At 43.8% G+C, this 26,799-nt stretch overlaps 1 protein-coding gene across 1 annotated transcript; it reads right to left on the bottom strand.

The window, feature by feature from the left end:
• Positions 1-1,294: 1,294 nt before the first annotated feature.
• On the bottom strand, positions 1,295-21,645 carry LOC146678964 (SMAD family member 6-like). Its single transcript, XM_085405375.1, has 4 exons — positions 20,170-21,645; positions 18,469-18,522; positions 17,986-18,063; positions 1,295-2,255 (listed from the first exon to the last, which is right to left on the bottom strand). Exons 1-4 carry the CDS (start codon positions 20,909-20,911, stop codon positions 1,624-1,626), a joined length of 1,506 nt encoding a protein of 501 aa, XP_085261501.1. The 5' UTR covers positions 20,912-21,645; the 3' UTR covers positions 1,295-1,623.
• Positions 21,646-26,799: the final 5,154 nt, after the last annotated feature.

Here is a 26,799-nt window from a genome sequence, read left to right as displayed (position 1 = left end):
CAGCTAAAAGATCAGACATACAGTACAAATCACCAATCATTGGAGTGGGTACGTATCTGTCTTGATGCATGCTCAATCATCCAGGTAAGGAAATCCCAAAAGTTGATCTGGATGTAACGCTTTCAGGGGGAGAAACGTTTCGTTACTCATCCAAGTGACTTCTTCAGTCTCAGCTGACTGCAGGTTTCCCCAATCCTATAAACAGTACATTTACAGAATGACTGAAACTAGCCCACTGGCGAACAACGTGCTGTGAGATCAGTTTCTTGATCATTAATATGCAAATTTTCATGACCATTGATCAGCAACACTGATCAAAGAATCAACTTTTTGGGAGTGTGAACTATCTGTTCTGCTCTGGTTAAAAACAAACAAAAAAACAGACGAAATATCTGCCACTGTAAAATCTAATTAGTTCCCAGAACTTAAAAAAAAAACTATGCAAAATCGTTGCCTCCAAAAAACGAAAACTTATATAAGGTTTATCTGGTATGCTTATACATTTATTAATAGTCCCCTTTTTCTTCTCAGCGGACTTCTCTATTGTGTTTGTGCATACTTACATTATTAGTATGATTACATTGTATGTGTTCAGCTTCCTCCATGAAAACAAGAAACTACAAACCTGGAATGTTTCTCCATTGTTAGCTTGCTGAGTTTTTAGCATCACTTGAAATGTATGCAGGAAGCAGACCTGTGGTTTTGAGGGCAAGACCTTTTGATGAGTTACTTACCATCGCGTGAAGACAGAAGCTGATGTGGAAGTCTCTTAAATGTCAATTGTTTCTAATATTCAACAGGGGGTGGAGGACTACCATGGCTCCGCAGAGAAGTCTGATGGTATTGAAGTCTATGGGATAATGACCTCATGCCAAAGCAGGGTGTGCATTAGGTTGGGCTACCTTGTAGTTAACAGTTCACATCGTATGAGTGTGGCGTGTCTTCAGTATGAAGGTCAGGTCCACAGCTCCTTCATCAGACCTCAATTCAAAACACCAAGATGGAAATGACAATGACTAACAAGCTCAGAGGCTTCAAGACAGAATTTTACTTACCAGTCGATGGTGTTTCAGTGGCTCTGTGCATCTTTTATGTAAAGTCGATTGCACTGAAGGAAGAGGCGTGCTTGTTTGGTTGTTGAGTTCAAACATTAACAACCTTTCTCAGGAATGAGTTACTCACCTTTAATGGATCCTATTAATGACAATGTTATAAACCTGCATGTGCATACAAGTCAAGCAAGCCAGCCAAAGCTCAGGTACAAGCACTCAAGAACATGACGGAAACATTCACTTCATACAAAGACTTTATTGACAATGTGTGTGTGGCATACTTTTCAATGGAATTGCTAAATCATGAGAGTTTCATATTTATGTTTGCGAAACAACGCTGAGAATCTGTAATGTATATATAGAGGCAAAAGTGCATATTCTTGTTCCTTTTTATTTTGTTCATGTACACATTACACTATACATAAATAATTGCATTGTAAAAATGACTCAAATATTTACAAGTATAATATATTTTATATAATATATAAATTTTATATTAAATCTAGGTAGATTACAATTAGGATACTGGACCAGGACGCTTCCTGTGAGTCTATGAGCGTGTGTGTGCGTGCTATCTGTGGTTATTGAGCAGCACCTCCAGCCAGCAGGGGCAGGAAGTGATGAACTGTCTGGAGTAGCAGGGCCCCCATCCTTTTGCAAAACTGATGCGAACACTGTGGGGGTCCCAGGGCCCCTCCTGGCTCTCGGGCTTTACGCTGTGCTCTGCCATCCAGCTGGAGCACTCATAATCGAACACCTTGAGAGAAAAGCCCGGCATCACCCTCTTCACGTTTAGCCTTCGAGCACTGGGCGGGTCCAGAGTGGGCGAGTGAACAAACACCGGGTGCTGGCTGCGATTGTACACCCAAACTCCGTCCGGCTCGCGACTCAGAACGATGCCGAAACCAATTTTACTGCGTATCTGCTGCACACTGCTGCTGCTGCTCCCTCCGTGCCTGTGATGTCCGTGATGACCTAACAAGCTGTGGCTCCCTGGGTCGTCACGCCGGCTATGGTAGGCGTTGGCTTGGAGTTGGCTAAGACAGAGGCCAGTGCCCTGAGGTAGGTCATAGAAGATGCTGAGTGAGGGCTCGTAGGCTGGATAAAGGCGACCCACGCGTGTGCGCTGCTCCCAGTAAGCAACACTACACCAGTGAGAGCGATGTCCGCCAGAGGTCACCGAGCCGATGGAGGTACCAGTGTCTGAAGAGGAAAGGAAAGGAAGTGAATGAGGTAATGGTCGTAGCAGTAAAGTGTATTTAATTTTTCTATCAGTGTGAGATGATATAAAAGACATTTTAGCTGCTGAGCACAAGTAAACAACATCAGAACATCATAAATGGATCTTTATATTGCTATCCCTGAAATCTGTTCTGACTCATCAATAAAAGGAATAATGGGAAGTAGCTATCAGTCGATCTACTTCACTTTTTAAGTTGATGGTCGTCAATTTGTGTGAACCTTGTGTGTTAAAATCTTGTTTAAGTACAACCTCTTCACTCAAAATATATCAGACTAACACAACTACAGCAGGTTTCACGCAGCCACAGAAAACATGCCTGTTTTGAAAGCAGGAAATCACTTTCTAGGAAGTGGAGAAAGGCTTTATTTTAGCACAGTTTGATGTGTGAAAATGCACCCACAGTTCATTAGACTGGACTTCTTCTGGAAATCTACATTGTAACTCACGATGCAACTTCCCGAGAAATGTTACCACACTTCGGGTCAATGCAGCCCGCAATTGCTGAATGGCGTGAATGGTTACAGCATACGGTTAAAAGGGGCTTACCTAAGTTACCACATCTCAGTACTATAGAACATTTATTTGCTTTGACTGAGCTCTAGAGGAAGGACCGTGATGATAGAGGGGACCATCTCAAATTCCTTGTGCTTCCTTGAATGCTGTTATTTTGTTTCTAGTTTGTCTTTCATGTAAAATTAGCATTCTCTGGATGTCCTAAATGCATCTCTTGGATTGTTTCCTCTTTTGTAACAATTAAAAAAAAGAACACATGGACATGAGTGTTGACCACGGTCTCCCTCCCCTGATAAATGATAAACAAAATGTCCCAATACTCGATGCTGTAAATGATTCACATCATTTTTATACCCATTCAGCTGCATGGATGCATGCTCTTCCCTTTAGTTAGTCGCCTGTTGCGGTATTTTGAAAAGGGGGTTAAAACTGTTAACTCCACTGACATCTCCTCACTGTCACCCTCTGCAAGCCTCTTTCAGGCCCGGAGTTAAAGAGGAGGCTTTAGAGCGGGGTGTCTGGGGTGGAAAGCATTCAGCTCTCTGTCAACCTAGCGCAAGCCCATGAACCCTTGACCCCCCAGCCCTCATGCTATCAGCTCACATTAACTCCCACACAGAGTGATGCCATTATTTTGCTCCAGAGACTCTATTGACACAGAAGATTTAAAGACCCATGTGCCTGTGGCCCCATTCCTTTCATATTCCAGCGAAAAAACCCTCGACTTCATTTACCAGGGGCCAAAATGGCGGCAGCCTTTCTCCCAATGGCGGGTTGCTTTAAAAGAAGAAAGTGAAACGAGGGCCGAGATCTTTTTTGTGTTTATGCCCCGGCCATTTTCATTTCAGGGGTTTCAGAGAAGAAGGGTTGGTAAATGTAGAAGAGATGTGAGTGGTTGCACACAAGCACAAACATACACAGAAAATGATGAGACAGGGCCTCACACATGCCCACGTACGCACACAAATTGAGCCCTCTGATCCAAACAGTATGACTGTAACACACACACACAAAATTGCACTTCTCATCTGAGGCCCACGTGTGTCATTAGTGAATTCCAGGCTGGCAACTCCTGCGGACTGCAGTTTTTACAGCTCTCCAATAAGAGAGCGGGCTGCACGGCTAGCTAGGATCTCTCTCTTTCTCCCACTCTATCTCTTCGTGGCTCGCTCACGCACACACAAACACACACTTTTACAAGCCATGCTCTTCCCTGTAATAAGGCAACGCAAACATGTCTGGGGAAACACAGGGAGACTTTATGAGCTCACGATCAACTTAATTCCCAAAGAAGACTTAAAACAAACTGGAACTTTTAAGGTTTTCTTTCAAAAGGCACGGCACACTTTAATTTCAATCATATGATGAATGATGGGGCAAATAATATGGTTTTAAAGGCTGGCTTTTTTACGTTTCAGACACCCTCAGTATTCATAGCTGGATAGTATATTGGAAATAGAAACATAAGAGGCAGCAGCTAGAAGACATGAGCACTCATAAGAATTTAGATCTCCTCCTGCTCTCTTTATTTATGGTCTCATGCACGCCTGAAGTGTGCTTGTGCAGACTTTATTAAATTTAAGAATGACTGACCTGCTGTAAAGTTCAAAACACTAGATCAAAATTTCCACCAGCATTTTGACAGCGAGGCATGTTTAATGTTTCTGGCAGAGTCCTCGGTGTCATCACGCTCGGCCTGGCTATCATCCAAGTAAAGGTGTAACCAGCTTGTGTGAGAACGATGAAGGAGGGAGGGAGGAGGAGGAGGGCAACTGACTTCTTCAATGGAATTTTTAAAGAGGGGTTGAAGCTGGAGGTTATCAGCATGTTTATATTCAACTGGAGGAAGTCAAAAAGCTGTGTGTGTGTGTGTCTGTGGGACTTTGTTGGTGTGCATGCATGCCCGCATCTGTACGTGGGCTGGCAGCAATTACAAAGTCCTGCAAGCATTTAAGCCAACCTCTATTTAACAGCCCTGTTTACCAATTAGATAAGTAGCTTTTGTTATTTCATTTCAAAATCGCTGTCTCTTAGTGCCAATCTCACCGAGACGCCCACTGAACTTTAGGGGTTGAACAAAGGTGGGAATATACACGACAACAAGCTGCAACTTTACTGCACAAACAAAGTAAAAGGCAGTGGCAATCACAGTTCAGAGGTCAGACAGTCAGTTTCCTGCCGGATGCTCACAGATTGTTAAACCTGGACTTCAAACGAGGACGCCAGCACTCATCTTTTATCTCACATTTCCGCATCTCTCTGTTTTCCCTCCTGTAACAATGTTGGGAATATGATGTGACGCTCCCTCAGCAGACAAAATGATGCATAAAAGCTTAATTGGTTATGAACATATTTTGGGTCTTGCATATGTGAGGCAAACACGCTAATAAGCTGGCTGTTTACATGTCTATAGCTGTAAAGCTACTTTAACTTCCTCCAAACTTCCTGCTTTGTTTTCTCTTACTCCAGTCTGAACAGTGGAGGCTTCCTCCTCCAAACTGTAACCTGGAGAGAAGAGAGGAATAAAGCTGTGCAGGAAAAGACGGGAAGCAGAGGAGTAAAAAAGAGAGAGACAGAGGAAAAGGGAGACTGGGTAGACTGAAAGAGGGAGCGGGGGAACGAGAGGGAGCGAGAACCTGCCAAGCATAACCAGCATCCAAGGAAAAAATGAAGAGAGAGAAAGAGACTGTGAGAAAGAGAGGGAGGGAGGGAGACCCTCGTCTTTCATCCAGTGCCAAGGATTAGATTCCCCTCCAGTTATTAGACTCTTCCACTGTGCTGAAAGAAGTGGGTGGGTTGGGAAGGGGGCGGGCAGGGATGAGAAGGGAGTGTGAGGGGGACAGAGGGACGAGAAGGGAGGATAGAATTTATCTACTGACCATCGTCGGTTGCCTTTAAAATGCTTTGTTTTGATTCAACTTAATGCCAAAGATCCTAAAAGAGTAGAAATAAAATCAAATAAGGTGGGGGAAAAACAGAGAAAAAGTGAGAGGGAGAAAGAGAGAGAGACACCCCTCCCTGCCTACAAATGGTAGATTCTATGTTGTTTGAGACAACTATCATTACAGGGAAAAAACTTCAATCCAGCAAGCCACATTTAAGCTGGCGTCTCGACTATCTCTACCATCAGCGGGCTGCCTTATCGCCAGACGTGGCCTTTACAGTCGAACACAGTGGGGCTCTTGCTCACACACGCGCACAAACACGCATTCCTGCACACACACACTCATTCCTTCTCCCTCTTTTTTTTTCCATTGTGAAGTGGATCTGTGTGATGGAGCGGTGTGTGACTGGAGATGTCTCGTGTTTAACGGCACAAGAGACACAAACCTGGCCTCGCCAGCTGGAGACGTCCTTTGGACCGACCCGACTGAGCTGAAGTAAAGTTACAGTGTGTCCCTGTAAAATTCCTAGGGAGAAGTGCTCGGAGGCGGTTTAGAAAGGAAGAGCGAAAGTAACGAGCTTCCTGCATTTCTGCTGCTACTTCAAAGTGCCAAACAACTCGAGCCAAGGAATGTCTCAGGTTTTGCATACAACTCGCATCCTGGACAACTCCACTGTCGCGTTTATGCCATCACCTTGGCCATAAAAAAAAAAATTGTGAAAGTAAATGGCTTACACACAGTTGGCTTTGCAAGATGATCTCATCTGTGGTCAGTTTTTACCTTTTTATTCCCATTGTGCTTCTCCTATACATGCAACTGTGCGTGCACCTACAGAGCCACCAGAGATACATACGCAGGTGTCATCACCACTAAAGACTTAGAGTCTTAAATCTGGCTTGCTTAAGACAATGCATAGTTTAAAGTGCACAAATGACTCAAAGAAAGATGATTAACGTCTGAACGGAGGCACGAAAAGCAGACGCAGGGCTGCTTCAGAGCTCGGTAGTTGACAACTCTCCCCTCCCAACACATTCCTGGACAGGCCCTCTTCCTCAACACTTCCTCCCCCCCACCCACCCTCCCCTCAGCCAGTCACAGGGGTCAAGTTGACAAGTCTCTCATTGAGCCTCACGTGGTCCGACTATATGGCCTTCACTCCTCACAACATAATTACACGCGTTTATTGGTGGAATAGATCCATTTGTTCCACTATGAAGAATTAGTTATGGAATTCCACTAAAATGTAATTTGGGAGAATTATCAGAATGTGAAACTCCAGCTCAGACGTGCACGCGGGAGTGTGGACCGAAAGCGAGGTGACACGAGGGCCTGCAGTCGTTTAGCGGAGGGCGACGTGTGCAAGAGCACATTTACTATTTCTCGTCATTCGGTCATCAAAATCAAATGATGACAAATGCTGTCAAAAGTGATTTCCAAAGCGGGGTGAACAGGCGGCTACAAGTCCTGAAAATACCTACAAATATTAATTAACGTGCGTCTTAGCTCAGGGTTGCCTTTGGAGCTCACGGTGCTGCCGACAGTTTCTTACATTTCATAGAGTCAGAGTCTGTCGACATCTGCAAAGAATCTTTAGGTTCAGCAGCATGGCAGGATTCCATTAAAAGCCAAATTGCGAGTTGGCAAAAACTCTGAGGGAACAACGGAAAGCCACAGCCAGTCCTGTAATTTAAACCTTATTTTAAATTGTGATTGCCTGACAACATGGGCTGAAAGAGAGGAGAGCAAGACTACGAGAGCAAAAAGCAAGCAGAAGAACTGTGGAGAAGCAACAGCAGAGATGGATCTTCAGTAAGGGCAGGAAGGGAGCAAGAGCAGAAGAGATAATGAAAGCGAGGAGAAAAGGTTTTTGTGAACAATGAAACAACAACCTTTGCTTAATCACCAGGATGGCTACAAATATGTAACGTCTTCTTAGTGTATGAACTTGGAAGCCTGCTGATTCACTTTGCTTCATTTAGAAATGTCTGCGAGATGCATCTGCACACGGCGTTTAAACATATGCACACTACTGCCGCATCTATCATAATGAAAAAGAAAATCAAGAAAACACAACCCGCTCAAGCAATCTATTCTAGGCGCAGGGACCTCAGATGCTCACATACGCTATAATTCATGTTGGCTGCTTTTGGGGGGCATCTTCGCCCCAACAGGCGATGTGACACACGTGACGTGTCAAAACTAGAGCTTCGGACACTCAGTGAGTACAGATTTTACAGCTTTTTGATTACATTTGAGACAGAGCCAGAAGAAATGAAATCTTTTTTAAAAGTTGGAAAGTATTAAACCCCTCTATTTTTTTTCTATAGGGAAATAAAATAAGGGAACCTGGAGGGTTTGGTAAGTGTGGCTGACATGTTCTGGGTCTGCTATCAGAAAGTCCATCTATACAAAGCATTAACCCTTTATAGCCCTTTATATATATATATAAAAACACCCAGCACGCCCCTGCGGGCGGTTTATCCTTCAAGCTCGGGTCCTCTACCAGAGGCCTGGGAGCTTGAGGGTCCTGCGTAGTATCTTAGCTGTTCCCAGGACTGCGCTCTTCTGGACAGAGATCTCCGATGTTGTTCCCGGGATCTGCTGGAGCCACTCGCCTAGCTTGGGAGTCACCGCACCTAGTGCTCCGATTACCACGGGGACCACCGTTACCTTCACCCTCCACATCCTCTCGAGCTCTTCTCTGAGCCCTTGGTATTTCTCCAGCTTCTCGTGTTCCTTCTTCCTGATATTGCTGTCATTCGGAACCGCTACATCGATCACTACGGCCGTCTTCTTCTGTTTATCTACCACCACTATGTCCGGTTGGTTAGCCACCACCATTTTGTCCGTCTGTATCTGGAAGTCCCACAGGATCTTAGCTCGGTCATTCTCCACCACCCTTGGGGGCATCTCCCATTTTGACCTCGGGACTTCTAGGTTATACTCGGCACAGATGTTCCTGTACACTATGCCGGCCACTTGGTTATGGCGTTCCATGTATGCCTTGCCTGCTAGCATCTTGCACCCTGCTGTTATGTGCTGGATTGTCTCTGGGGCATCTTTACACAGCCTGCACCTGGGGTCTTGCCTGGTGTGATAGACCCCAGCCTCTATGGATCTTGTACTCAGAGCTTGTTCTTGTGCTGCCATGATTAGTGCCTCTGTGCTGTCTTTCAGTCCAGCTTTGTCCAGCCACTGGTAGGATTTCTGGATATCAGCCACCTCCTCTATCTGCCGGTGGTACATACCGTGCAGGGGCCTGTCCTTCCATGATGGTTCCTCGTCTCCCTCCTCTTTCTTGGGTTTCTGCTGCCTGAGGTATTCACTGAGCACTCGGTCAGTTGGGGCCATCTTCCCAATGTATTCTTGGATGTTCCTTGTCTCATCCTGGACTGTGGTGCTGACACTCACCAGTCCCCGGCCCCCTTCCTTCCGCTTAGCGTACAGCCTCAGGGTGCTGGACTTGGGGTGAAACCCTCCATGCATGGTAAGGAGCTTTCTTGTCTTTATGTCAGTGGCTTCTATCTCCTCCTTTGGCCAGCCTATTACCCCAGCAGGGTACCTGATCACGGGCAGGGCGTACGTGTTGATGGCCCGGATCTTGTTCTTACCATTCAGCTGACTCCTCAGGACTTGCCTGACCCTCTGCAGGTACTTGGTGGTTGCAGCCTTTCTAGCGGCCTCTTCATGGTTCCCATTTGCCTGCGGGATCCCCAGGTACTTGTAACTGTCCTCTATGTCTGCAATGTTGCCTTCTGGTAGTTCAATCCCCTCAGTTCTGACTACCTTCCCTCTCTTTGTTACCATCCGACTACACTTCTCCAGTCCGAACGACATTCCAATGTCATTGCTGTATAGCCTGGTAGTGTGGATCAGTGAATCGATGTCTCGTTCACTCTTGGCATACAGCTTGATGTCATCCATGTACAGGAGGTGGCTGACAACTGCTCCGTTCCGTAGTCGGTATCCGTAGCCAGTCTTGTTAATGATCTCACTGAGGGGGTTCAGGCCTATGCAGAACAGCAGTGGGGACAGAGCATCTCCTTGGTAGATCCCGCACTTGATGGTAACTTGTGCTATGGGCTTGGAGTTGGCCTCTAGTGTTGTACGCCACATCCCCATTGAGTTCCTGATGAAGGCTCTTAGGGTCCCATTGATCTTGTACAATTCTAGGCATTCCAGTATCCAGCTGTGGGGCATTGAGTCATAGGCCTTCTTGTAATCAATCCAGGCAGTGCACAGGTTGGTCAGTCTGGTCTTGCAGTCTCGGCTGATTGTTCTGTCTACCAGTAGCTGGTGTTTTGCACCTCTGGTATTCTTGCCAATTCCTTTCTGTGTCCCGCTCATGTATTGACCCATGTGCCTGTTCATCTTAGCCGATATGATGCCTGACAGGAGCTTCCATGTAGTACTGAGGCAGGTTATTGGTCGGTAGTTGGAGGGGACCGGTCCCTTCTTGGGGTCCTTGGGGATCAGGACCGTCCGGCCTTCAGTTAGCCATTCCGGGTGTCTCTCGTTAACTAGCAGCTGGTTCATTTGTGCTGCCAGACGCTCGTGGAGTGCAGTCAGCTTCTTCAGCCAGTAGGCGTGAACCATGTCGGGCCCTGGTGCTGTCCAACTCTTCATACTGGAGACCCTTTCTTGGATATCTGCCACTGTGATGGTTACTGGACCCTGTTCAGGGAGGTCGCTGTGGTCTGCCCTCAGATCCACTAGCCACTGAGCATTGCCGTTATGGGTTGCATCCTTCTCCCATATGCTCTTCCAGTATTGCTCCGTCTCCAGCCTTGGTGGTGCTGTTCTCTTATTGTTCCCTTGCCACTGAGAGTACACCTTTGCTGGTTCTGTGGAGAACAGCTGGTTTATTCTCCTGCCTTCTATCTCTCTGGTGTACCTCCTCAAGCGGCTGGCCAAGGCTGTGAGTCTTTGCTTGGCAGTTTCCAAGGCCTCAGGTATGGACAGCTTGCTGTATTTCTTAGGCACCTTATTTGTCGCACCTTTCTGCAACTCCGTTAGTTGGCTAACCTCCCTCCGTGCTACTTTGATCTTGCCCTCTAGCCTCCTTCTCCATGGAGGGTACTGCCCCTTGTGGCTGTTCAACTTGTAGCCAAGCATCTCACTGATCACTGCTGCCGTATTGTAGATCAGCTTGTTAGTGTCGGTAATCGTGGTTGTAGGTATTGCCCGTAGTGCTGCATTAACATCATCTAGCAGACCTTCTGAGGGTACTTCACGTAATCTTGGTAACCGGCTACGGGGGATCCAGGTTTCAAGCTTGGCCATGATCCTATTTTTCAGGTCAGTTCCTCTCGCACTCAACTCTCCTATCGCACTTGGGGCTATGTACCCAATCTCGGGTGGGGGTGATGATATCTCCCCCCTGACCTGGCGTCCTGACTCCTCCTTGCCGTAGCATTTGTGTTGTACCTCGTCAATCTCTAGCTGTGAGAGCAGTCCCTTCTTTCGAATGTTGGAACACTGAGCTACTAGTTGTTTCGCCGTCATTGTGGATGTTGGGTATCGAAGAATCCATAGGTCCCTCATCCTATTCATGTAGCCCCTTCCGCCGGGGTTACTTGCGTAGTAGCATTCCAACAACGCCCTGTTTTCATCCCTTGCCCACCGATGCCTTCTTGTTCCAGTAGCCCACTTTTCGTCAGGGTGCCCTGGTTCCTCAACACCTGACGCGGACCTTGTTGATCCGGGCGACGTCCGAGCCGGCATGCCTTCATATTTATCTGTCTCGCTCATGTCTGCGGTAGGCTTGCTTAGCATAGGGGGTCTAGCCTTAGGACCCTTACTGGATACAGACGCCCCAGGCAGGAATCGAACTTGCGATCCTCTGTTCCAAAGGCGTGTAGTTTAACCACTACGCTATCCAGCTGATATATATATATATATATATATATATATATATATATACACACACAAGAATTTCACTCGCATGTGCTGTACCAATGTACCTGCACATGTGATGTGACAATAAAAAGTGATTTGATTTGATTTGATATATATATATTTTTTTTTTCTGTTGCTTTTTAAGATTTGTTTGCTATCCTGAAAAATCTGAAATCTAACTTTACTCTTATTTGTTACTTTTCTTTCAGATGTTAACCTGGTCTGTGCTTTGGTTTAAGCCACAAAAGGGCAAAGTTATAGGAAGAGCACTGCAGAATTAAACTGCAAAATAAAAACCATGAAAAGTTTAATAATGGTGCTCTCCAACTGAGAGAAATGCCACATCCAGAACTTGTCAGCTCTTCCAGATATTCCCTTCACTGCTGTATTTTCTCTGGGAGCAGGGCTGTAATAACATGGCATTCAGTCCAAAATGTGTTAAAAAAAAAAAGAAAAAAAAAGGTCACAAACACAATAAACTGAGCGAGTTGTGTGCTGCGTCCTCACCCATGCGGCTGCTTGTAGTGAAAAAGAGGCGCAGTGGAAAATATTTGAGGAAATGGCAAATGGTTAATGGGCCGGCACTTGATGTTGAATTCCATAGTCTAATGTGTCTCAGTCAGGCATAGGAGCAAGTGCTGTACGCGTGCCAGCAAACAGACTGGAGATTCAGGTCACCGGGAGGACCCATTCAGGCGGAGGCAGAGGGATTCTCACCGGACACGGCAGAATGCGGGTGTTTATTTTGTGTCTTTGAACAATTCATCAAGCATCTGAAAGTGATAACATTTTTTGTTTTGTTTAATCTAGGTATCTAATTTAATATTCTACTTCTGAGAGTAAAGCCTTTACTTGAGAGCAGCATCGCTTTGGTGGGCGAATTCCCCAAAACCTTCTGAGCTAAACGTAGCATGGGAGCACTGTCAAAACTCTTAAAACTGCCTGCTTCCAAACTTCCAAGAATGTCAGTTCCACTCCACGTTTCTTAAGTATTAACGGCGATATGTTCAAACATGTATCACATGTCACTCCCAAGAGTCAGACCCCCTCCTCCCCTTATCCCCCACCTACTCCTTTTACTCGGAGACCCCGCTCCCCCTCACCTTCCCAATTTCCCAACATTCCTAGGCCGTGCCACATCAGTCAAAGGGCCAATTCATGGGGTTAATGCTGCTGTGAGTGCAGACAGGGCTTTGAGACAGGATGTTTGGCTGATACCTTGCTCTGCTTAACCAAACAAGCCCCCAAAATATGATTACTGAGGGCAAAAAGGGACCAGTCCTCTTGTCTTACCTCATTTCATCCAGGCCATACTAATGTCCTCTAAGTATCATTGCCTTACTTGTTTCCACATGTTCAAAAGCCAAGGGGCTAATGACAAGAAGACGAGCAAATGTTTGACATGCACAAGAATGTCATATGGTGAAAGATGGCAAAGAAATCACAAACTCTTGGCACTGTTTAGCTACACTCTCAGTTGCGTCAAATGTACATGAATCTGCATATGGCACACTTGACAATGTGGTGAGTAACATACACAGTGCTCACTGAAATGCTAGTAAAACGAGCTTGTTATACTCATTACACACCAGGAGGACAAGAAAGCAGCTGAAACACAACATCTATGCCAAAAATATAACATTTATCCCAAGGCTGAATGTAAGTATTTACATTTTATGATACATTTTATGTTACGTGCTGAAAATGTGAGTAAGATGCATCTGCACGCAGTGTTTAAACATGCGCGTGAAGCAGCACGAAATAAACTAAAGAAAGAGTCGACAACAGTCAGCCTAAATAAAATTATGAGAACTGAGATAATCGCAAATTCAGTTAATTTCAATTCAATTGTATCTATATAGCACAAAATCACACCAACAGTCTCCTTAAGGTACGTCATATTGTAGGGTAAAGACTCTACAATAAGACAGAGAAAAACCCAACAATCAAACAGTCTCCTCTGACCAAGCACTTGGCGACAGTGGGGAGGAAAAATACATTTGTTTGTATTTTAACTTACTAATAAAGGTTTTCCAAATGAGCTACACCTATAAAATCCTTACTTTTTTTGGCTATGTGATGGTGTGATGACAGGGGACCGCTTATTAATAATATGAAACCTCATTCTGCAATTCTGCATGACTTTAGTGCATCAGAATTAGCTGCTAACACCAAATGCTAGAGTTTATGTGCTAGAGTCAACATGGTAACAGTTAGCATGTTGTTACGCTGCGAGTTTTAACATGATGGCCAGAAACTGTCTTGATGTCATCTGATTCGTGTTTGGATGGGAATGTCACTTAGCTCTGTTTTTATCCAGTAAATGGCACATCCTGACTGCTGATTGACACCGGAGAAGCTACACTCAGCTCTCTATTTATTGCCTTTCTCAGTATTTAAAAAGCAGGTTTGCAAGTTGTTATTCGATGTATGGAAATCTGCAACTAGTGTTGGGATTATCATAGTTATACAATTATATTACACCATGAATTAAATTTAATCAGATGCATTTACCTTTGGCGAAAAAATGAAACTCTTTGTACAGCGTTACTACATTAGAGTTTACAAAAGACTTACATACAGTGCAGGAGCACATTTTATTTTTGTTTTTAAACTAAAGCCAGACAACAAATGTGTTCCAACTAATTTGCAACACCATCAAGTGTAGGTCTTTGTTTCTAGATGTACTACATTAGTTTGGGAGTATACGTTTAACTGCTTCCCCCCTCAGATAGATTTGTTGTTTTCCAGTTTTACAAGAAAAGGATGGATGCATTGTGAAATCAGCACTTTTAAACAAACCACAAACAGAACTCATTGCCCAGGGTTCTCACATACAACAGCGAAGATTACGACAATAATGTACAATCAGCCCTCTGTTATCGAGACCTTTCAAAAAAAATTGTTTTTTTAACTGCTACAGTAATTCAAATAAGTTATACGTTTAAATTTTGATAGCTGTTTTTGATTGGCCGCTCATCTTGCCTATGAAACCAATGAGCACTGCTCTAAGAAACCATGAATCTGTCCAGCCAACTATGCCAAAGCAGGTAACCATCAGGTACCAAGTCTATTATTGTTAGAAATCAAACAATATTTTTTCCCTGAAATCAGAAAAGGCTCTAACATTTCTGTGCAGATGCTGTCAATACTAAATTCCTCCATATCAAACTTTAGAACACAGCTACAGCTTGTAGAAGCTAACCTGTACAGCTGACACAAATGTGCTAATGTAATCGGGTCATAAATTACATATTGTTATAATTACATAAAATGTGTTCGAAACCCCAAACTGTTCCTGGTATATCTGACTTTTAGGACTTCCAAGCCTGTAGTTATCTTCATTATTCTTATCCTTTTCTTCTTCTTTGGTGCAACCCTATAAATTTGGGGTACCCCTTTGGGCTTTTCCCCTTTTCTTCGATTCCCCTGTGGGAGAGGTCAGTTTCATTTCTTTTCCAACACTAATTATATTTTTATCCACCCTGATGTTTCTGATTGTGTGTTTTTGGTTCATTATTGTCATAATTACGCCTGTCTTTTTTAGATGCTGTGAATATGTGGTACGTGTGTGCGGCGTATGTGTATAGGCAATGCTAATGCTAGCATGAACAGATAAGCCTTGCTAGCTTGTTAGTTGGCCTGGGTTGAGCTAACTCTCGTCCTATTTATATTTGGTTATAGGAGCTGAAGTGGGCACGTTTTTTACTTGGAGGTCTTTCAGTGTCAGACACAATGCAGGAACAGACCGGTTACACTACCACCTTAACTTTTAATGTCAGCTCAGGCTAATAAGACCTCTTTGTTTTTTAGTTTGACCCATTGGCTATGCTAAGTGGAAGCCATTTATTAGTCTCATCCACATTAGGACCAAATTTCATTACGTTTCCAAACTGACAGCCACAACACTGTCCGTGCGTGAAAAAGCAAATTTCATTCCAAGCTACAAGAGAAAAACTTACAGTCAGAAGAATCAGAGAAAAGCCAGCACACACCTTCAAGTACAGTACTCAGCAGGCCTGTTCAGTTATACATCGATTTTAAAGGTACAAAGAGGAAAAATCCCCTCCAACAAATCGCGTGATTGGTGAAAGCGTGTGTGCGTGTTTGCCCTGATAGAACCCCTATGCGAGTATTTTGAGACGATCTTATCACCGAGTCAGACAGAAATTCCTCCCTGTCTCTCTCCCTGTCATACACACACAACACACACAAGCAGCTGAACGGCACATTTCGTTGGAGTCACAGGGGGACGATCCCAGCAGATATAAGTCTACTAAACCTCCAGCAGAAACACTCTTTTTCAAGGCAGATCTGTTTGTTGTGGTTTAAAGGGAACGTTAACTGATTGAATGATAAAAGAGGCCAGGGCAAAGGTATGTATGGACCACACCCTGCTGTTGCACTTTTTTTTTAAAGCTGTGAGTACACAGCTGGTTTTTAAAGGAATGAAAAAAGATGCTAAAGTGCCAAAGCACATGTCCAATGCTTGTTTTTGTCCTAAAAAAAACACTGCAAGCTTTAGATGATATGCCAAAGGATTACCTGCACAATAAAAGAGATTAATTTGCACTCTTGAAAGATCTTACCAACATCAAGGGGTTTTTTCGGGGGGAGGTTGTGACAGCTACGCTCATTCTGATACATGTTTAAGTAGGCTTCGCGTTCAGCTCACTTCCTGTTATTCACCCAGCTTGTAGCTCAAAACAGGAGTCCTCTAACCTGTCAGAGCTAACAACAAAAGCTACATGCAGATTTCTTGGCTGCCTCTGTTTACCCAAGTCTCACTCCTACTCATGCCTCTTGGCCTCCGCTCTGGTTCTCGGCTCCAGAGTGCTGGGGTGGGGGGCAGGGGATCAGAGACCACACACACACACACACACACACACACACACACACACACACACACACACACACACACACACACACACACAAGCTAACTTGTCTATACACTCGACACACCACATGTTGTAAGGAAGCTGATACACTTCCATTCATATAGACAGGCAAACAATAGATGGTTCCCCCTCACTCATTACTCAGAAAGTCAAAAACTTGACATTTGATGGACTTCTGACCGAGTGTGGATGATTTGGGACACAGTCTGCTAAAATAAGTACACTTTCACAAATCAGATAAATTGTTTGAACTCAGAAAGTGTGCAGTGACTGTTAGTCATTGATAAACAACTGTGGATGACTTCTCCAAAACTATCCAAAAAGCAATCTTACACATTCATGATGGTGTTCAACAGAAAACTGATTTGTAGGGTGAATGCAGGTGGACAGTTTATATTATTTGCAATTAAAGCATCTTCTTGCTCGCATTTCAGCTCAAACTCTTCTGAGAGGGGTGACGTGTGCTTTGGGAGGACTGCCGACCTCAGTATTGCTAAAAAAGCTGGCTAAGGCTCTGCCCCTGGAAAACGCGCATAACAACTCAATATACTGCTTCTGCTTCCAACATCAACTTTAACTAAAGGTCTCCAGTTAACTTCTGGGCACAACAACCCCCTCCTCCAAAAAGAAAATCCTCAGTGACTCCTCATAAAGGTCAACGATACCATGGCTACACTACGCAGACTTCATAGGTTGCCCATTCACCTTTCAACACCGTCCACAAGCGAGCTCGGGGAGGCTTGATCGAGTAGGTTTGTGGGTTTCTTCTAACACTGTGAGGACCTCTCCACCCAACCCCAGCACGTAAACAAATAAAGCTCCAGTTTCATCATCTAGAGGGGGCTGTTTCCTGTCCAAAGCAGCCCTGAGCCCCTTCTCCCCCTTTACCGCATACACACACGCGCGTCCGCACACACACACAGAGCTCTACATCGCCGCCTCATCAGAGCCGCTCGGCTCCCCCGCCCCCAAAGTGCCAGCCTCTTTCCACTGCTCAATTGCAGAGAGGAATGAAGGGATTTGAGGGAAGAAAGAGGGAAAGAGGGGGATGGGTGGTTAGAGAGGCAAAAGGGGATTGAGAGTATGCACAGGGATCTTATTGCAGCTTCGTCGCAGTGAAATATTTTGCTGTGCAGAAAGCATAGACGGGGGAAAGAGAGACAGAAAGCCTACACTGCTGTGGCATCTAGATAGCGAGACCCCAGACCCCCACCGAGCCCTCCGTGCCTCTCTGACAATAGAAGCTTTATGCAGCGGAGTTTTCTGTTGCCTTTGCGGCCTTTGAAAACAGGGGAAAAGCACAACATAACACCACCAGCAAATATAATTTGGCTTTTATGTAAACATTCAGACGGGATGCCTGTCTCAAAAACTTTTTCCCCATTTGTGCTTCCAAACTTCATTGTGAGAACTTTTCCTTTCTTCAGAATCAGCTTTCGTCACCATGCACTGCAGGAAAAGCAAAAAAGCCAGCAGTTATTATGCAAGTTACTCACCTGTGTAGTCTCTTGGCATATTGAGAGGCGGATTGGAGAAGAGGGGTGGCGCAGTTTCAGTGTAAGACAGAGATGAGTCTGGGAAATGTAAGAAAAAGCAAAGGCATACAGGAGAAGTGTGAGATCCAGGTTAATTTTTTTCCCCCAACTATGATTTTGGTAATCAAGCACTCCTTGAATCCTTTATCAAACAATAAAAATCTTCTCGTCATTAAAGCTCAAGCTTCGCTGATTGTTAGACTGTCGATAGGACACCTTGGACTTTCTTTGACAGTGCACAAAATGATTAATCAATCCGTTAATCTGAAAGCATAATTGTCAGATCAATGAAACAGGGGACTGTTTTATCATAACACAACACCATCATGTGTCTCTTTCAGCACAAGTGTCTTATATCAAATAAAGTCTGTATTTTCAGATGAAAGATATAATGAACTCCTTTCCTACTTTTTTTTGTGGTGGCCATTTTTTTTCCAAACTCACCCAGTGGCTTGTGTTCATCTGAACGGGACAGAGAGTATGGAGGTGGAGGCGATTCTGTAAGAACAGCCAAAAAACATGAGGTTAAACTAAAGGTTCAATGAAGACTGCCACGCACAGTATGCACGGTTAGTTCATTACTGTTTTATTAATCATATCGTAAAGCTGCATGAAGTCCACGAGGTTTTACGAGATGCACAATTATGCAAGGAGGCACACAAGAATGTAACATGTCGAACTCTGTCTGTCAGTTCAAAATTGAAGACATTTTGCTTAACACCCCCCCCCCCCCCCTAAAAAGAAAAAAATCTAGAGCCTACACTCACATAAAAAGTATTTTCTCCTCAGGGAAGTCTTTAAACATACCTGTTGTTATATCAAATGGTAACACATGCAAGACCTGAATGCAGCACTGCAGATCAACTTTACACTGTGTTATTTTTCATGGGAAAATATGTTCATAAGGCTGTGTGTGTCTGTAATTTCACTTTGTATCGACATACCTTCTACCCTAGATCAAGGAAAAAACTTAAAGCGTGGGGAATATTTGCACAGCTCATATCTTGGAATTCCTTTGGAGCTTTTTAAATAAATATGCTTAATCAACACGAGTCACATTGCATCAGACCCCCAGTTAAGTATTTCACCCTAGACAATATATTTGCGTCTTTATCTGATGCACTTTTAAAAGCCTTTGCTTCGTTTTTACCCCCTGTTACTTCTTCATTATCTTTCCGTTCTTTCATACAAGCTCTCATTATGACTTTTGTGTTAAAGCGGCTTTGAAAGCTCCATAATTCTGCTGCTGCTGGAATAAATCCTTCACTCCAAAGTGGACACAAGTTTGTGGCTGCGGCCCCTTTAAGAGCAGAGCCAGTAATTGCCGGAGTCCTCAGTCAGTCAGATACCCAGCGAGTCAGTCTGGCGCCAGCACTATGCAAACTGTATATTATCGGCACTCCTTAACCTAAATAACAAGAGGAGGACCTCCTTGTCAGAGGAAAAAGAGCCTAAGTGCAACTTGAGTGCGACCTCCATTTGGATGATGTGAGAAGCGCCAGAGTTTTTGCGAAAATTGAAATAAGCGTGTAACGTAATTGGAATGTGCAGAAGGACCAAAGTAATGGTTGCCCAAAGTTTAAAAAAAAAAAAAAAAGAGTTATGAATAGACCATAAACCTGTAAGACAGACGATAAAACACTAGAAGAAAAAACAGACTCGCACTGTCAGCTGGAAGTGCAGCCAGTTAGACGCCTGCAAATGCATGATGAGTTCATCTGTAATAACTGCAGGAAAAGAAATGCTCGACACTTTAACAATACTGACTTTCTTCTTCAGCTGCAGGCCTCAGGCGAGCGATACATATTTGTTGGAATTCCCCATTATATTATGCTATTCGTTATACTGTAGTTATACAGGTCATCAATCTTTATATAGCATTAAATACACTTTTTTTTATTTGCATGAGACTAACTTTCTGCAAGGCCTATCAGCTTGGAGGGGATTCTGGGGGGAGACCAGGGGCCCTCGTGAAGGTGTGTGTGATGGTTTCAGATAACTCAATCTCGAGGTTGGAATATTGGTGGATATTTCGGTGTTTAAGGCATTTATAATGGTCTTTTCTAAGGGATGATGTCTGATTAATGAGTTTGATCGATGTTCTCTGATTCCACAACCCCTATCTTCCGGTGTCAGTGTCCTTACCTGGCCCGCATAAGCGGCTGTAGTGATGAGGATTGCAGCACACCTTTGCGCTGTCCACCGCACCGAAGCTCTGGCAGTGGCACAGCGATTTGAGTCGCGCTGAGAGCGGCAGGTCGCCCCAGCGGAACAGCTTACAAAGGAGATAGTATGGAGAGATGTGATGAGCACCGAGCCGCAGCTCAGTATTCGGCACCATAACGCACTCGCCGGGTATCCCTCCTTTGGTCTCCACAGCCTTCACCAAGGCGTCCAGAGACCTCTCCTTGAGTCTCTTCAAAAAAGCGTGAGCGGTGCTCGCAAGGTCCTCCTCCAGAACCCCACGCCTCGGTGCGCACTGACAGGGGCCAGCTCCGTCTTTTCTCGCGGCCCAGTAAGAGCTCCGAGGTCTGAAATCCCATTCCCCAAACAAACAACACGTCACCGTCCTGCTGTCGCTCTCCTGTCCTCGCCGGGAGCCTCTGTGCTCCGGGACGCACATGGCACCCCGGTCATCGTCGGGCTGTTCCTCGTCCTCTCTCTCCGCGCCCTCTGTCAGGTCTCCAGCCTCCCCCGTGAGTCCCGGAGCCGTGTCGGTGTGTGTCATCGACCGCTGCTCGTGTCTGTGGAGCTTACCCGAGTGTCTGCCCCACTCACCGTTCCGCTCTCCTTCACCTCGTCTGCTTCCATCCCGCCCGTCGCTCTCGGTGACCACACGGCTTCTCCAGAGTCGCCGTACAAGACCTGGGCGTCTCGACTTGAACATACGATAACCTAAACAGTTTCGGATGAGTCCCGTCGGTCCCGTCCGCTTCTCGGGAGATGCCACATCGATTTACACTCGACGCACAAGACCGTGAGTTTGTGCACGGTGCGCACAGCGTGCGCAGCCGGTGGTCACCGTTTCCAGGCTTCCTCGCAGCATTAGAAGGTAATGATCAATCACGCATCGCGTTAAACATCACCGAACATCTGATGAGGGAGAAGGCTACATGCAGTCACTGCTCAGTGACCTGCTGTCGCCAACTCAATTAAGCCACTTCTTTCGCCTGCCCTCTCACAAAGCCGTTAACTCCCCGACACTCTGAAGGTCCCACACACAATTCACAGAACATAGTCAGACCGCCCAAAGGGCCAGGATCAGCTTACATGAACAGAAAGACCATCACAATCAGAAACTCAGAACTTTTCCAGACTTTCCAGACTAGAGCCTCTTCGATCCCTTCGTGGTTCCTTGGCTTCGAAAAATAAATCCTTGCAACACTAAAATCTCGGTTTCTGTCGCTGTGTGGGATGCAGGAACTCCGCGTCAGTGTCCCGGGACAAAGCAGAGATGATCGGACACTCCGGTGCCAAACTCCAGGACGGAATCCGTGCTGAGAAGTTGTTTTAAAGAGAGCTGGAATTACTCCACTCTCCACTCCCCTGCAGGAACTTTTCGGACGCACACACACAAACACACGCGTTCACACGTGCACACACGCTCCCGCAAACACACACGGACACAAGCTTCAGTCAAGTCAAACGGAATAAAACCTGGATTATCCAATGGTAACTTTTCAAAATAAAACATACAGCAGTTAAAACGAGAAAGTTGGGGGGGATCCAAAAGCGTTTATCCACACTGTAGAGTGAGAAAGGCCAAATCCACTGCCACGGATAAGGTTTAAAAAGCGTGTCGTAGGTAAACAGAATTTTCTGTAAAACTTCCTGAAAGTAACTTGGGAGTTTTTCTTTCTTTCTTGTTTTCATTAAAGAATGCCATTATACATTTAATAGTATTATTTTTGATTGTTTGCTCTTGTGTAGACACATTTCTGGACATATATGTGCACAAATATTTGTGTCCTTTTATATTTATATGTATATTTACATTTATATCTACACCTATATCTCTATACTTATCTTAATATTTATCTGTTAATATCTCTGTTTCTACACTTCCTTTTATATGAGTGTTTGACGTTTGTTGTATATATCTTCAACTCAATTTCCTACTGGGATTAAAAGTCTCTCTGATTCTGATTCTAAAAGATACAATTTTCCGGAACTTTTACGCTTTTATTTTGAAACCAAAGTCACAGCGCCTTGGTTTTCGTTTGGTGTTGACTCTCTCTCTTTCTCTCTCTCTCTCGGGGCCCCAGAGGAAAGCTCTGGAGCCATTGGTTGATTCCCGCCATCATGTGCCAGTCTAGACACTTTGGCGGCTGGGAGCCGCAATGATTGTTGCGCAAACACGGTTTCAAGTTTCTTAACTCTTAAAGACGCAACATCCTGCTCTCCTCTGCTCAGTCCTGAGCAGAGACCAAGCAAGAGAAATAGGGTTAACAAGAGTAAGTATTAGCTAATATTAATACATTATTAGTAACATATAGATGACTGTGTGTTTGTATTTATTTATTCATTTATTGTTTAGGTGTGGTACAACATAATTCTTCAGTTAATGCTGAATGTACTCTTTAATTGTTTTACAGGGGATACTGATACAGCAGGTTCTCCATTAATCACACAGTTCAGTTCCTAGCTCCTCTCCTTCACATGTTGAAATGTGAAGCCCACATTCCTTTTGATGGTCAGGATAAACACCTGGAGTGTAAGCAAGGGACTAGTGGCATAGCACTAGTCCAGTGCTGGTCTCTGTGACTCCTAACTGGTATTTTAGCAACTCCTTACAATGTGGTGGGGGGAAGTCCACACCTCATAACAGAAGCATTAACCCTGTCTATTCATGGCTTGTCCAGTTATGTGTGCTAGTCCAAGATCAGTGCCTACTGTCTATATGAGAGGAAGTGAGAGTCAAGTTGCAATGGCAGCAGGAGAGAGTTGACAAAGAAGAGGATGCAGTGTCTGTGAGTGGCTACAGCGAGGTTTACTGGGCATCTGTTCAAAATGTGTCCCCCTGTGTAAGTCAATCACAAGCAAATATGCAAAAAGGGAAGAAGGAAGTGATTTGGAAGAGCTTTGTCCTGAGTTTAATGTTTTACAGGTCACTGGAGTCACAGCAGCCATGGAAAACAACAGCCATAAATTATTATTATTATTATCTAAATTTATCACAGACTCCAACAAACCAACAGAAAAATAGAAAAAAATTCAGACGAGCGTTGCTGCAGCCGCTGAGTTAAACACATGAATAAATGTAAAATGTATTCCTGCAAATGCTCAGAAGGGTTTAATAAAACATCAGAGGCAGCAGAAAAACTTTGGGGTCAGGTTTTTGGTATTTTGCATATTAGAAGACAAAAAGCTGTAATGGAAATCCCAAATGAACTCAAACAGTGCTGAACGATCCAAAGTATCGATAGCATCGATATTTGGATATATAATATAAAAAATGTGGATATATAATATATTTCTGATATTGGTTTCAGACTGACACTAGTGTAATAGGAGCAAGATTTTGTTTCTATTGTTTCTATCTTCTAAGTTCACTGTGTAGCTTACTGAATTCTTTAATAAATTATATATATATATATATATATATATATATATATATATATATATATATATATATATATATATATATATATATATATATATATATACCTCAAACATGCCTGATTTTTAAACCTTGTTGTGTTGATGTATGTGTATATTTTATTTATAGCCTACAGCACATTTAAACAACAGAAGCTGACCCCAAAATAGTGCTCTTTTTGGAGTTATATTAATTTTGTCATGTTATCACAACAAAGCTCAATTACAATACCCGACTCAGTAAATGTGGTACTGTTGAACCTGCAAGGAAAAACAAATTAGAAGACAAAAGCTCACTGGAAGATGGCTTTTATAAGAATGATCTATTTTATTCAGTTAATGAAGATTATTAATTACATACAAATCTCTTTTTTCCTTTATTATTATGCATTTGATTTTTTTTATCAAACATTTTTCTTGTTTTATTATTATTGTTATTCTTACTGCTTTGTGCAAACTGATCCTCCAAAAGAATATGTGTCAGTAGCACCGTCATCATTTTTGACAAAAGTGCACCGGTGTGTGTGTGTTGGCGGTGATTTGCGTTGAGAGCGTGGGAAGAGGAGGGTGGTGGTGTGTTAAGGTTGGTGGGAGAGCAGACAGGGTGTCCGGCACCAAACCACCTCCCAAAATAAACGCCGTCCCTGCGTCTCTGTGTCTGTCCAGCGGCAGACCCGCAGGCTCCCTCAGCTCCAGCGGCAGCAGAGTGGAGTCTGGGGCCAGGCGGCCTGTCACAGGAACAACATGTCATCAGCTTCATCGCTCCCCTAATGGCTCTACTCTAGACCAGAGATATGGCAGACAGTATGTTGCCCCACCAAGGCGGCAGTTTACTCTGCAAACACACACACACACACACTGTGGCTGTCCACTCCCAGCCATTTACAGGCTAGCAGCGGAGAGACTAGGAGGCCCCCTTATAATAACAGTCAGGGGTGCTGGAGATAATGTCGAGCCAGACCTCTGGACTCAGGCCAGGCTGCCCTCTTAATCAGATGCCCATAGGAAACTCTGCATATGTAAACACTGCCAAGGGTTAGCAACACGGCCAGCGTTTACAGGGTTTACCTGCCAGGATCAGCGATCCTGACTTCAAGGAATATTTCAGCATTTAAAAGATGATTTGCTTTCGTGCAAAGATTTACATGAATACCACTCTGCTGCACACGCTGTTGGACATGATTTCACACCCACGTTATGTGGGAGGAAAAGCAGTGATGGGAATGAGGCCCACTTCATGTCATTTGATGACTCGAGTTGTCTGCCGTCGCTCTGCTGGCACCGCTGTTTCTTACTCAATACCGGAGGCTAAAGTAGTCTTAGCAAATTCACACTTACAAAAATGAAATGACTTGGAGGATAGTTTCAACTTTTAAGGGCCAAGAGAGTCTGCGGCAAAGTGGAGGTATCACTAACTCTGGATTTCAAGTCTCATGTGCATCCCCATTACTGCATCATAGCAGCACTGTCCACTGACAGTGGTTCCCAGTTGCTGTTTGTGATGTTGTCCTATTAAAGCAATTAAGATTATTTTACAGAATCAGTACGTCCAATGATTCCAGAGATTTTAGCCAGCTAAAGCTCCAGTCACAAAGGCGACTCGGCGACGTAAAGGTGGCATACAATCCGTGTGACCTCCAGGAACCATTAAAAGATTGAAATTCACATTTTCATTTGATTGGCGTATTTCCTTATTGACCTGTGGTTGCCAGGGTTCACCAACCAGTCTCTAGGCCTGTGTGACTGGGGTTTAATGTTGGGATTATACTTCCTGACATGTGATAATTGGCACCACCATGGATATGCAGTCAGCGCTGTTGTGTTTTTATTCCAGTCTGCTTGCAATACTGTTGTGATTTACAGTTGATTCGATGGGAAGACATAGACATCCATAAAAGCCTTGCATTTCACCATGTTAAATCTATGAAATTGATTGTGGTGCTATTGGGAACACAATTCCTTCTTTTGATCTTCTGCCTTCAAACATCTTGATTTTTGGCACCAGCAGTAAACCTATGCAGACTCAGAGTGGGGCCCTCTCAGTGGAGGATTAAGGTTTACTGTCCTGAGAACTGGCTGCCCTTATTTCCTAGACATTGTTGTCAAAAGTAGCATTACATCAAAAGTAAAAGTAGGAACCTGCACACTTTAGGCAGATTTCATTGAAATGCATACCTGTTATTTAGTTTTGCATTTTGTAATTAGGTTTTGTTTGTTTGTTTCGTTTTGACCTTTTGTTTTTACTTCAGTTTAGTTTCAGGTATTTTCCAGAGTGGGCGTGCGTGTTGACTCACAGTCTACAGTCGCCCTGTAGAGTCTCAATAAAAATACCCATCAAAGCTTCATCGAGGAAGCTGTAATAGCATTTAAAAAACTAACTAACTAACAAATACTGAAATTGAGATTTACTTTATTATTATCTTTTTGAATTTTATGTAGTTTTCCAAGTTCATCAAATCAGCAAGTTTAACTTCTTTTTTTCAAAAGTCAAAAAACTAAAACATTTTTAAAAATTTTTTAAGTTTTACTTTTTATTTTAGTTTTAACTATAACAACCTTGGTGTTCGCCGTGTTGCAGGAAGATGTCACTTAACTGCTAGTACTTACTAGACTTATCTACACTGTACGTCCTAATAACAGCTTGCACAAAAAACTACTGATTTGACCTGTTAACTAACTTGAACAGAGGATTTTACACAAGACATCAACGGTTGTTTGCTTTTGGTTGTACATCTGTACTTTTAGTGCTCCAAGTGTTAGCACCAAAGATTTGCTAAACCTTTAACTTTTCCCGTCATAATTGTGACGAGAACCCTGCGTGAATGTTTGGAATCATCACCTCCTGATGTCGACGTACATTTTTTATCTTAAAAAATAAAAAGTACCATAAAAAGTAAAAAGTAAAATCAGCCTATTAAAAACTCACTAATGAACAATTTCATGTTTTCTGATCTGGCTAGGCTTAGCCAGATCAGAAAAAAAGGGGATTGTAGGGACCCTTTTATTTAGCAGTGTGACCATTTTTTTCTAACTGACTAACACTGAACATTTGAATATCCCAAACCCTGAAAACACAAAAATCATGTGTGTGTGTGCTTGTTATCACTATGTCAGTTAAATAAACAGAGCATTTCTCTACTCAGCTACTCAGCACACACTCATCCCCATGTGCTAGAC

This window comes from Rhamphochromis longiceps, linkage group LG1, assembly GCF_057381845.1.
Source record: "Rhamphochromis longiceps isolate RC_006_pf linkage group LG1, R_longiceps_female_GT1.1, whole genome shotgun sequence".
In the NCBI taxonomy this organism is placed as follows: domain Eukaryota; kingdom Metazoa; phylum Chordata; class Actinopteri; order Cichliformes; family Cichlidae; genus Rhamphochromis; species Rhamphochromis longiceps.
Note: the sequence above shows the minus strand (reverse complement) of the source record. Positions and strands in the feature narration are given on the sequence as shown.